The 12974-nt window shown below is 38.8% G+C and overlaps 1 protein-coding gene across 1 annotated transcript in view; it reads left to right on the top strand.

Moving 5' to 3' along the window:
* Window positions 1-9225, top strand: part of LOC131351569 (ribonuclease inhibitor-like) — a 42102-nt gene extending 32877 nt beyond the window's left edge. Inside the window, exons 9-11 of the mRNA XM_058386988.1 lie at window positions 3547-3717; window positions 5677-5838; window positions 8269-9225. Of these exons, the coding sequence (XP_058242971.1) occupies window positions 3547-3717; window positions 5677-5838; window positions 8269-8275 (340 nt within the window). The 3' untranslated portion in view covers window positions 8276-9225. The remainder of the gene's footprint in view (window positions 1-3546; window positions 3718-5676; window positions 5839-8268) is intronic.
* Window positions 9226-12974: the final 3749 nt, after the last annotated feature.

Below are 12974 nucleotides of genomic sequence, written 5' to 3' on the forward strand. Positions count from 1 at the left end.
GATTTGGGAATCGGCGCATGTCCACCTGCGAGAAGAAGCACCGTGCTACCATCCAGGTGACCGAGTATGGCTTTCCACCCGGGACATCCGCCTCAAACTGCCCTGTAGAATGCTCAGCCCCCGCTATATTGGTCCCTTCAACATCCGTAGGCGCATAAATGATGTGTCCTACGAACTCATCCTACCTGCGCACTACCGAATCTCACCCACCTTCCATGCGTCTCTTCTGAAACCATACACTAACCCTGTTCTCCCTCCTCCTACAGAGTCCGAGATCTCGTCGCCGCCCCAGATCGACGCAGACAACACGGTCTACCAGGTCCGAGAGATAATGAACTCCAGACGACGTGGCGGCCGTCTACAATATCTGGTCGACTGGGAGGGGTATGGTCCCGAGGAAAGATCATGGGTGGACCGGGATGACATCCTCGATCCGGCACTGCTCGCCGACTTCCATCAGCACCACCCAGACCGACCCGCTCCCAGAGGCCGCGGCCGCCCCCATCGTCGCTCTCGGACGTCTGTCACCGGCACACACACCTCAGCCGCACCCCCGCGCTCCCAATCACCGGACTTTTAATCGCGCCACCTGCACCCAATCACACGGCGCCTACTTAAAGCCCTCACCTGCAGAGCACAGCGGCTAGTATTGAGACTGTTAGCGTGAGAGTACCGAGTTACTGCTCTAGTATTTCGAGTTGGATATTTCCGTTCGTCATATTGCCTTTTTTCCCCTGCCTTGGTTATTAAAAGCCGTGTTGGATCTGCTCTCTGTCTCCGTGTGTGTTGTGACAAATACCAGATAAACGGAAAGAATAATTTTGTAAGGTTGCTAACAAAAGACTTGTGAAGAAACAAAGAGGTGTTTTTAAACAGATGTAATAGTTGAAGGAGAAAAAACATCTTAATATTTTTCAATGACTTTTAATATTACAGGAATACTAGTCTTGGATTTAGTCACATATAGTAGGATATCATTAGCATTAGATATTTTATTAGTAGTGGTTTTAATATGGAGCCCATGAATTCTCTCATCAGAGTGAATAGCTTCTGCTAGAGGCTCAATGACCAAAGAAAAAAGAAGGTAAGAAAACAGGCAACGTGACGTGTACCCCTAAATAAAGCAAAGGGAGGTGACAAAATTATGTGAAATTGTAGCAGAGTCAAATCCCTTTTTAGCATCGTAGGACAAGATCACCAGATCAGACTGGTTTATCTGGGAAGAGTATAAGATTTTGAACAAACGATGAAAATTCTTAACAGAATTATGACCCAAAACAAAGCCAGTCTGATCTGGTTTCACCAAATTTCCTAACAACTTGTTGAGCCTAATGGCTAGTGTTTTAGCTAAAATCTTTTGGTCTACATTAATGTGTTAATGCTGACAGCTAGACATATATGACAGTGCAAGTGACATTATGATGTAGAAATGCTGAAGAATGTGCAAAAATATCAGGAGACAATAAGAAACATGATAAAGTGAAGTGTGGAGGCAGATTATTATACTGTACAAGTTTTGTTTTTTTGTTTTTTTTTTTACAGTAAGTATTATGTATTGAGTGTCCAAGTGAGATGTAGTGTTCAGAGGCTGAGATTAGATTTCAGTAGGCTTTCAGCTGAGGGGAAGAAACTTACTGTGTCATTGGACTGCTGGACACTTCCCTGCCAGAACACCAGAGGGCAGTCTGGCAGGGATTCTTTATGTTCCCATGTGCTTTTGTTTATGTTGTCTTTGCACTTGTGCTTGCCTCAATCGATCCTTCCTCCCCTTTCCCCCCCTCTGCACACCTATTCCTTATGTTTCAATGATTACCTTCCCTATTTATCCCTGCTGTTTGTGTTTTGGCTGAGTTATTGTCTTTTGTTTCCTGGGTGTGCCTCCTAGTTTCTGCTGGTTGTTATGTGGTTGTTTTTGTTTGTTCTTAGTTGCCGAGTTTTCTCCAGTGTTTCCATGTGTCTGTAGTTTTTGTTATTCAATAATAAAATCCCCATATTTCATGTTATCCCTGCATTTGGGTCTGGATACTGCACCAGCAGAGGCACCTATTTCTGGTATCCTGAATCTGCTGGTGTGACAGTGAAGACTCCTGTAACATCTTCCAAATGGGAAAGGATTAAATGGTCTGTGGTTGGGGTGAGAAATGTCTTTAATTATGCTTCTCACCCTCATTAGGCAACGTTTCAAGTGAAGAAGTCAGAGTCTCACTGCTCCTGCTGTCTGAGCTGAATTCAGGGAAGAGAGTACCAAAAGAGTCACACACAGATGGTGATTGAATAGCAAAACTATACAATAACAATAACTTTTAATCAAAACTTGTTTATCGAGATGGACATGCAGAATTTATACAAAACTTGGGTGCGGTACTCTCTATAAACAGCAAAGGCATCAGCAGAAAACAGATGTGGTGGGTGACGTGTTTTACTATCAGGCTGACTGATCTGTTATAGGAGAGGAAGCAGTTGACTGTCACAGAGAGCTTGTATTTAGCACATGTTTATCAGAACAGAAAGATTTTCTAGGTCATAAAGATATCCCTGTTTGATGAGATCATGTAGGTAAGTGATCATAAGTTTAGCCCAGAGTTTGATCAGTGTCTTTGATGGAGGGTAGCCGAACACCAGTGATGTATGGTGCAGTTTTCACTTCCTGCTGGAGGGACTTCTGGTGTGAGACAATGTAGTTGCTGCACCACACTGATGTAGTTTGTCAGTATACTTTCTGTAGTGCAGCAGTAAAAGTTCAGCAGGTTATGGGGTGACAGGTGAGCTTTCCTTAGTTTCCTAAGGACGTAGAGGGGCTGTTCTGCCTTTTTGATTAGAGTGGAGGTATTGAGGGTCCAGAAAGATGGACACAGAAACTTGAAGCATCAGTGTAGGTGTGTGTGTGTGGTCCTTCCTGGTCCACCAGTAGTCCACAATCACCTCCTTGGTTCAGTGAAGATTGTTGTTGGCACACCACACTGCCAGATGCTGAAACTATTTCCTATATGCTATCTCAGATTTTTAAGAAATTCTCTTATATCTCTCATGTTTCTGAGTCTGAACTGATCACGTAAATGGGTGCCTTAAGTTGTAATTATTGTAGAGGAGCACAGGGAACAAAACACAGGACAAAATGTCTCATGGACTTTTTATTATTACACATTACTCTTTTATTGTAAGGTCCAGCAGCTTGTTTTTTCTGACCACATTTACAACTGACTGCCTCTGAGTTACACAGGGAATCACCTTGTTCTTGCGAAAACTCTTTCTGAATGAGTGTTTTAAGGGAAATAACACCGTACATCCCGTTACTTTAGCTCTAGTGTTCATTTGGATGTTCATGTCTCTAAAAAAACCTTATTATAACAAATACTAAAACAAAGTATTTGTTTATTTATTGAAAGGTTAGGTTAGGTCAAAGTTAATTTTTTTATTATACTCCTGGTGGTTAGAATTATATTTTGATATAAACGTTCTAGAAGAACAGAAAACAGAGTTTAGAAATGTTAGTGTTCTTATTTCTGCCATTTCTCATGTTGGACTAAACTGTTTCCTTTTCTGCAGACTATGGAAGAGTGTAAGAGGGAAATCCTGTGCTGATTTGTCTTCAGCTCTCTGTACAAATCCATCACACATCAGAGAGCTGGATCTGAGTGAGTGTGAACTGGGAGACTCAGGAGTGGAGAAGCTCTGTGATCTACTGAAAAAACACGAGTGTAAACTGGAGAAACTGCTGTGAGTAACTCAGTGATGTGATGAAACAGCTTTCTAATAAAAATCACTAACCAGAACAAAGCTCTTCCCAGTCCTAGCTAGTAATGTCTAACTAACGTGTCTAACTTGCTCTCTAGATTAGATTTATTATCAGTGTAACCCACTAGACTATAGTTCTAGAATTTAGTGGGTTATATTGTTTGTTACTACTATTTGTGCTTATTTTTCTCATACAGAGCTAAAATGTTAATGAAGTCTAATGCTTCTTATGCAGAGTCACAAAATGTGTGAGATATGTAATAAATTAGACTGTTGTGTGCAGGTGAAAACTGTGCTTTTGCCCTACAGTTAGATTGGGTAATCTTTTTATTGGCTTGTATGGGTTAAGACCCGCCCTCCTGGGGGAGAGAAAATTAAGAGGGGGATGGAAAAAAAAGGCAACTGACGGAGCAGCAGGTCGGCATGATTGAGCTGGGAAGTTGCAGGAAATACAGTGAATTAAGCAATAACTCATTGTAGGAGTACTTTGTAGAGCATGAAAACGTGGGTGTACACGAGAGGCGAGTAATCCCGCTGTTTATTTCAGAGTGGTTGCGCATATTTTTCCATCATTGCGGCTACGTCATTCGCTAGTAGTTAGCGGTGAGACAGACTGTGTTTCAAGTTAGCCTAACGCTAACCAGGATAAGGACTAAAGTCAATGCAAGTCTATCGTGGGATTAATACGAGGGAAACCAGACAGCGATCCAGATCACCGTGAGGTCTGGAGTTCCTCTGGCTGCGTCGGAGTGTGACCCGTTTCGGCTGTTAGTGAAAACACGGGACGAGGACCGGTGAGAGGCCTACCACGCGGTTTCGCGATCATCTACCGTTTCCAAAAGGAATTCAGGTCCCCTTGTGTTTTGTTTTATGCTCGGAAGAGTGAAGAGGCCAGTGTTTTGTTATATATCGGCCACAACGTACTCCAGCCACGATCCAGGCCTGCTACGGGGCGGGTGGGGAGAGGGTTTGAGTATGCTAACTGTGTGTGTGTGTGTGTGTGTGTGTGTGTGTGTGTGTATGTGTGGGCCCACCGTGATTGATATTTGTTATTATTATGTTCATTAGCATGCTTGAGGACTGTGAGTATGCAGAGTAGGGTTGTTATATTGGGTATGAGCTGTTTTGTATTTCATTCCCTGTGTGTTAAGTTGGTCAGTCCATTGTGATCCGTGGTATTTCATACACAGGTGACAGACTTGCTGAATTCTGTTATTGGAGATATTTCATTTGGTGTCAGTGTGATGGAGTGAATCTAACACACATTCTCAAGTTCTTTCCCTTTTTCTTTTTAGCTATTTTGACTCTTTTATTCTATTCTGATTAAAATCTTTTTGTTGTTACTCATCCAAGAGTTTTGTTATTTCATGAGTGTTGGGTAGGATAAGCTGTGAATAACTACAGATCGCCAAACATCAGTAACCTTCTAGAATAGCGTATTTACATGCAGTGACTTCAGAGGGGCCTAAATACAACATCTCGTAGGCATTAGTGTACTGAATCTGGTGCTCCTTACGAAGATATCAAGGAAGAAGGTAAGGGGCGCTACATCAGTAATTATAATTATAAAGATTAAATAAAGATTTATTTGAACTCTGGTGATGAGGAGGATGTGGGATTAGGAACAAGTAGTGAGAGGTATACAGTAGTTATAGCAGTGAGGTGCTTTGCTCTACTGAGAAGTGGATTTCAGTAGGAAGTGAATCAAGTGTGAGATTTATTTGAACTCAGTGATGTGATGAAACTTAAATAATCTTTATAATGATGCAGGATTACACTTTAGAGTTGTTTTTCACAGACCATACACACATCTTTTCTAATACACAATAACAATGTAGATAAATACTTTACTGTTATATTTATGCTTCTCATTTTACACACATGCCTTCATCATTATTTAGTTCTGTGAAGTAAAGAAACTAAAATCTTTTCTCTCTGCAGGTTAATTAAATGCAGAATAACAGATAGAGGCTGTGCTTCTCTGACTGAGGCTCTCATATTAAACTCCTCACATCTGAAAGAGCTGAATCTGAGAGAGAATAAACTGGGAAATTCAGTCAGACCATTGGAGGTGATACTGAAGCATTCAGGACGACAGCTAATGTAAGTAACCTGAACACACAGAGTGTTAGAGTGCAGTGTGAGAGTAATGTAAAATATATATGATGAAATATATATGATAATATATGATCGGGCCCAAGCAACGGTGCCATCTCCACCCAGGCATACCAGACACAGTGGGAACTGCGGACTTAACTTAAATCACTTTTTATAATATAATTGTTACCTGGAAAAAAAAAATCCCTTAAGAAAAACAATTTTTTAAAGCAGTTCAACATGCAACTAACACACTGTGTATGTGGGCACAATCAGGGGCGAGTCTAGGATTTTCATTTAAGGGGGACTCAGCCCCAAATGTATAATAGTAAAAAAATATAATTAAATAAATAAAATAAAGGTTTGACTAACAGGGTAGGATGGTAAACTTATTGCAGCATTCCACTGTATTGCATAGATGTGTATAACATTTGAGTACTGCACAAGACAAATACGAGTCTTCCTGATCACACACACAGACACTTGTCCTCTGATCCTCGCTCTGTGACGCCATGGTCTGCGGATTGAAGAACGCGCTGAAAGACGGAGAAGAGCTGTTTTCATCGCTAGACCGTTTTTAACATTTTTACTTAGCCCCTGTAAAATTCTGCGATTCTCCATAAACTCTACACAAATTCATGATTGCCTCAGTCCCCTTTAAATTCCATATGATTACGGCGGCAGTCTTCGGCTCCTCCCCGTCACAAGAAACCGAGCCTCTCTTGGAAAGAAGTCCTTTGCATCACAGAATTACGGAAGCTCGCTCTGCCAAACCAAAGTGAAACCGTAAAATCGATTTTTGTTTTCCAACATCGACATAAACCATAAATTCAAATTAATCGATAATAAGTTTAATAAATAAGTTTAAGGGCTCCTCATGGCTGAACCACTTGATATATCAAGAATTCCTTCACAATTTTAGATCCTCAATGTCTTCAGATCATATTGGACCCTGTTTGGTCAAAATCATATAAATCCCCTAGGAGGAGTAAATCAAATTCCTTTGGGTGCGTTTTTCAAACATCCCAAAATAACTGACTTCCTGTTAAGCAGATCCCATGACAGGTGGATGAACATCATTTAGTTCAATGAGATCTAAATGTATCCCGGCTCTCATGCATATACGTGCAAGTGAATATGAGCTGTGCAGCTATATTTCTGGCAAAGTTCCAGGGGGCGCTGTGACAGCCCTGTGCCACACCCGGGGACCAGCCACACTGGCCTTTCTCAAACATTTGCACTTTATATGTGAAATATTTTGGAACATTAGGCCTTTCCACTCGTACATTCATTTTCTTCTATTATGTTCCCATGTAAATCGCCGCCATAGTAACACGATTTTGAAGGTTTCATTCCTTCACAGTTTGACATCAGCGATGTCCTGACATTATTCTGACTGATTCTGAACCAAATCAGGTGATAGTAAGGGAGAAAATATTAGAGATTTCAAAAAGTGACACACTTCCTGTTGCCAGTTGGTGGCGCTATGACCGAGACTCACAGTTGTCATATCAGTGTGATCAGCTTTCAATGCTTAACATAATCCTAAGGTCTCATGTAGATCACGTAATGTACACAGAAGTTATTAGCTACTTCCTGTTTCGTTTCATTTGTCATAAGTTTAAGGGCTTCTCACGGCTGAACTGTTTGAGATCAAAAATCCCTCATCAACTTACATTATCAGTGTCTTGAGATCATATTAGCCTGGGTTTGGTGGCGATTGTATCTATTCCCTAGGAGGAGTATTTCAAATTCCATTGGGTGTGTTTTGCAAACAACTCAAAATAATTCAAAATAATTCAAAACAACTCACTTCCTGTGAATTAGACTTAATGACATGCAGTGTGAAAGTTGTTCAGTTCAATGAGATCTAAGTGTGGACCAGGTTTTACATGGATACGTGCAAGTATATATCTGCTATGCAGCAGAATTTTACAGAGGCCGCTGTGACGGGTGTGTGCCACACCCAGGGCCGAGCCACAGTGACGTCCTAATGATAGAATCCGACCTGTCTGCTGATTGCCCGGATGATTGGGGGGAAAAAAAGAAAAGAATAATCCTTAGAAGAACAAGAGGGCCCTTCGCACTGCTAGTGCTTGGGCCCTAATAATCAAATCAGCATGATGTTAGTAATTGTATTGACAGAAACACATAGAATATAACTTCAGAATGTAGGATCAGAATTAAACCCCAACAGTAACTCATCACTGCATGTTAATGACTTCTTGTGGATCAGATTTAACAGAAGTGAACTTTGACCTGATCTGTTTCTGTTCTACAGAAAACCCACTGCACTAATCTGATCATTCATGATTATTCTACTTTTATCTCATATTTCTTGTGTTTATTCAGTTAAACTAAATGTGATCAAATAAATGGATAAGAGAAATGACACAGGGTACAGTGCTGAACATTTTATCTGGTTTGATTTTACAGATATTAATAAATCCACACGCTGATCCATTTCTTCACTGGTGATAACTGACCTGATAAACAGCTCTCTCTGGAAGCTGAGTTCTCTGTACACTAGAAGGAACAAAGACACAGAACAGAGAGGAAGCAGTGTGTACAGTAATGTAAGGAGCAGTGTGTACAGTAATGGAGGGAGCAGTGTGTACAGTAATGGAGGGAGCAGTGTGTACAGTAATGTATGGAGCAGTGTGTACAGTAATGGAGGGAGCAGTGTGTACAGTAATGTATGGAGCAGTGTGTACAGTAATGTATGGAGCAGTGTGTACAGTAATGTATGGAGCAGTGTGTACAGTAATGGAGGGAGCAGTGTGTACAGTAATGGAGGGAGCAGTGTGTACAGTAATGGAGGGAGCAGTGTGGATGATGATGATTACACTCAGCAGAACCAGGTCAGTAGTGGGACACTCACTGACTCCACAAGTCATCCTTCAGGAAGTTTCTAGAAGATCAGAGAACAGAAGACAAGTCAGTAACACCACTAATACACAGAGGCAACAAAACAGGAGCTCCACAAGCAGTCCCACCTCCAAACCATGGAACAAACAGTAGCAGATAAACACCAGAGAAACTCATCAATGCAGGACAGAAGGAGACAAAAGTGTCCTGTGTTCTGTAGGGAACTGACTCCTATTTCAGAGAATTCACTTTCTGGACAATAAAATAGATCCAAATGTAAGTGTTGGTTTTTGTCCATGTTCTGGTTAATGGTCCTTCCTTTAACCCTAAATCTCTTATTCAGCACAAACTGAAATAAAGCTGATGGTAAGAAAGTGAGAGAAGAGGAAGTCTGACTCTGTTCTAGTTCTCTTTCACACTCAGACTGAATCTGTCTTAAATTTATGAATTATTTCTTATGGATGTAAAATGTCTTCATAATAAACAGAATCCTTTACTATGTCTGGAATTTCCTCCTGCTGGTGTTTTTATTTTTTATTTTAAATGACTATGTTAAGGTTATAGCTGAATATAAAGTCTTAAATGTTATCATGTTCTTCACTACATTAATTACACACAAATCAGTAGCACCAGATGAAGGTGATGCTCTAATCCTCTATCAGAAATGTTTACATGTAGAATGATGAACTGTGTCCAGTCAGCAACAGCGCCACCTATTGGATGAGAAATTATCAGGAATTCATCAAACTAAAATTTGCCTAATAAAATCAGACTAAGTTTCCTCATATTAAAGCTCTGTTTAGATTAAAGAGGATATAACTTGTACAAATAAAATAAAAACAGCAGAAAGTCGAAAATACTCTAAATTATGAATCCAGTGATTTTGCATGATAAATTTGGTATTCTGAAGTTTGAACTTGTTCAATGTTGTTCAACTTCACAGACACAATGTGAAATAAAACTAAATAATTAAAGAAGACAAACAACTTAATGTTTCTTAAAGTTAATTTTGACTGGCAGCAACTTTGTGAAAGCAAAAATATAGTAAATGAAACATTCATACAAACTAATGTTGAGATTCTGAGGATAATCACAATCTTCAGAAGGATTTATTTATTAATTTGTTTGTTTATTTATTTTATAAGAGTTGATAGATTTTCCTTTTTTACATCCCAGCATTTATGAGTAGTTTTGAACACAGCATTTAGAAATGAGAGACTGTTTTACCTTACCGAGAGACCTTCCTCCCAATCCGGCTAACAAGACACACAGAATTAAACCCTACAGTAAAACTGTGTGAGAGCTCCACTGCATTCCCACATTCTTAACTGGAGGTTTTTTTTTTGGAAGGCTAATAAAATGACAGAAAATATTACTAAGTGATGCTCATTCCACTAGAGTGAATTACAGTAATAGTTCATTTATTCAAATATTCTTTTATCCATTTGTTTATTTAATTGTGTGTGTGTGTGTGTGTGTGAGAAAGAGAGGAGATTTGTCTGTTTGATTTCTTTTGGGTTTCTATTTTACTATTATAAGATTGTCAATATTTGTATTAATGTTTAAATGAGAATCTCTGTGTTTCTGTACAAACACTCAGTGTTATAACTCTATACTATAACTCAGTGGTGGACTGTGCATTTCACACCTAGGCTTTCACTGATGTCCTTCCTGAATTAATCCAACTCTATGGGTTGGCACTCCATCCAGGGTGTATCCTGCCTTGATGCCCGATGATGCCTGAGATAGGCACAGGCTCCCCGTGACACGAGGATAGATCGGATAAGTGCTACAGAGAATGAAAATGAAATGAAATAATAAAACACAAACATCATCTTTCATTACAGTTTTATTTAACTCTGGTAATATTTGATTAATTAATTAAAGATCACATAAAGTGCAGCTTATGTAGCACATACATTTTCTTGATCTCTGTCCTCTCAGAAAAAAGGTACCAAAGAAGGTACAAACCATTGTCACTTTACACAGTACCTTTTAATGGGACAGAATGGTACCTTAATATAAAGAAACAAATTTGTACTATTCCAATTTATACCTTTAAGGAAATGATTTGGGCAACCAAAATGTACCTTTTGTTTTGTTTTTTTAAACTTGCTGGTACAATAGTGACAAGACACTGTGCTTTAACTGGGCCAAAGTGTTCCTTTCTGAAATATTAAAGTTCTTTTTCCTATTGAACAACAAGAACATTCAACAACTGAACCCAAAAGGCATCAATTTAATATCAGTAACTTTAATCAAATGTGTTTATACAATTTCTCCCAGTTTACAGTAATGTTTCCTTTTGTGTAAATTCATATTTTTAATTTACAATAAACATTTCTAAAATATTTGAATATAACTTTTTTAAAATCATTTAAAAAAAAATACATTTTAACAACAATGTTACAGTACAGCCCCTGGCAAAAAGTATGGAATCACCACTCTTGGTTCCATCACTCAATTGTTTAATTGTGTAGAAAAAAACAAAAAACAATCACAGACATGCCACAAAACTATTTTCATTTAACATTCCAACCTTCTGGCTTTATGAAACACATAAAAATAAAAAAGAAAGAAAACTGTAGTCAATTGCAGCTGTTTTTACAGATCAAACCGAGGAAATAAAATATGGAATCACTCAATTCTGAGGAAAATATTATGGAATCACCAAACAAAAACACCACTAGTACTTTGTTGCACCACCTCTGGCTTTTATAACAGCTTGAATTCTCTTAGGCATGGATTTAACTATCAACAAACAGCATTCTTCATCAGTCCGACTCCAACTTTCTCTTATTGCAGTTGCCAGATCAGCTTTGCAGGTTGGAGCCTTGTCGTGAATTTTCTATCATTTCTACCATAGATTTTCAATTGGATTGAGGTCCGTACTATTTGCTGGCCATGTCATTAACATTATGTCTTTCTTGAAGGAAAGTTTTCATAGCTTTTGCCCTATTGCATGATGCATTATCATCCTGAAAAATGATGTCATCATCACCAAACATCCTTTCAGTTGATGGAATAAGAACAGTGTCCAAAATCTCAATATAAACTTGTGCATTTATTGAGGATGTAATGACCGTCATCTCTTCCATACCTTTACCTGACATACAACCCCATGTCATTAATGATTGTGGACATTTGCATGTTTTCTTCATCGGAACCAAACCAAAGTTCCAGCATCATCACCCTGCCCAATGCAGAGTGGTGATTCTTCACTGAATATCACTCTCATCCGGTCATCCACAGTCCATGATTGCTTTTCTTTATCCCACTGAAACCTTGTTTTTTTCTGTTTAGATGTTAATGATGGTTTTCGTTTGGCTTTTCTGTAAATCCCATTTCTTTTAGGCGATTTCTTACAGTTTGGTCACAGACATTGACTCCACTTTCTGCCCACTTGTCCCTCATTTGTTTTGTTGTCCATTTTCTGTTTTCAAGGCAAATTGCTTTAAGTTTTCTATCTTGATGTTTTGATGTCTTCCTTGGTATACCAATACGCTTCTCTTTTACAACCTTCCCATTTGATTTGTACTTGGTCCAGATTTTAGACACAGCTGACTGGGAACAACCAGCATCTTTTGAAACATTCCGTGAAGATTTACCTTCTTCAAGAAGTTTTAGAATCCTCTCCTTTGTTTCAACTGACATCTCTCATGTTGGAGCCATGATTTATGTCAATCAGCTCGGTTCAACAGCTCACTAAGGTGTGCAAGCACTCTTTTTTAACTGCAGACTAATCAGCAGATGTAATCGGATACAGGTGTTTGTTTTAGAACTGCAAAGTACCTGGTGATTCCATAATATTTTCCTCAGAATTGAGTGAGTCCATATTTTTTTCCTCGGTTTGATCTGTAAAAACAGTTGCAATTGACTACAATTTTCTTTCTTTTTTATTTTTGTAAGTGTTTCATAAAGCCAGAAGGTTGGAATGTTAAATGAAAATAGTTTTGTGGCATGTCTGTGATTTTTTTTTTCTACACAATTAAACAATTGAATGAACATCTTCCAAGAGTGGTGATTCCATACTTTTTGCCAGGGGTTGTATATAAAACATTTTCTGATCTATAACATAAATCTTTTCACAAATTGTACACAATACAATACCCCCCCACACACACACACACAATACCCTTGCACTTACTTAACATACTATTTATTTAATTTACTTAACTTTAAAGTAGAAATGAAACAATCAAAAACATTGTAATGAGTTGTGCACAAAACTGTTTTGTAGTTTAGTGACTATGTGGTTCCTACATATAAAAGAT

This window comes from Hemibagrus wyckioides, linkage group LG04, assembly GCF_019097595.1.
Source record: "Hemibagrus wyckioides isolate EC202008001 linkage group LG04, SWU_Hwy_1.0, whole genome shotgun sequence".
Classification (NCBI taxonomy): domain Eukaryota; kingdom Metazoa; phylum Chordata; class Actinopteri; order Siluriformes; family Bagridae; genus Hemibagrus; species Hemibagrus wyckioides.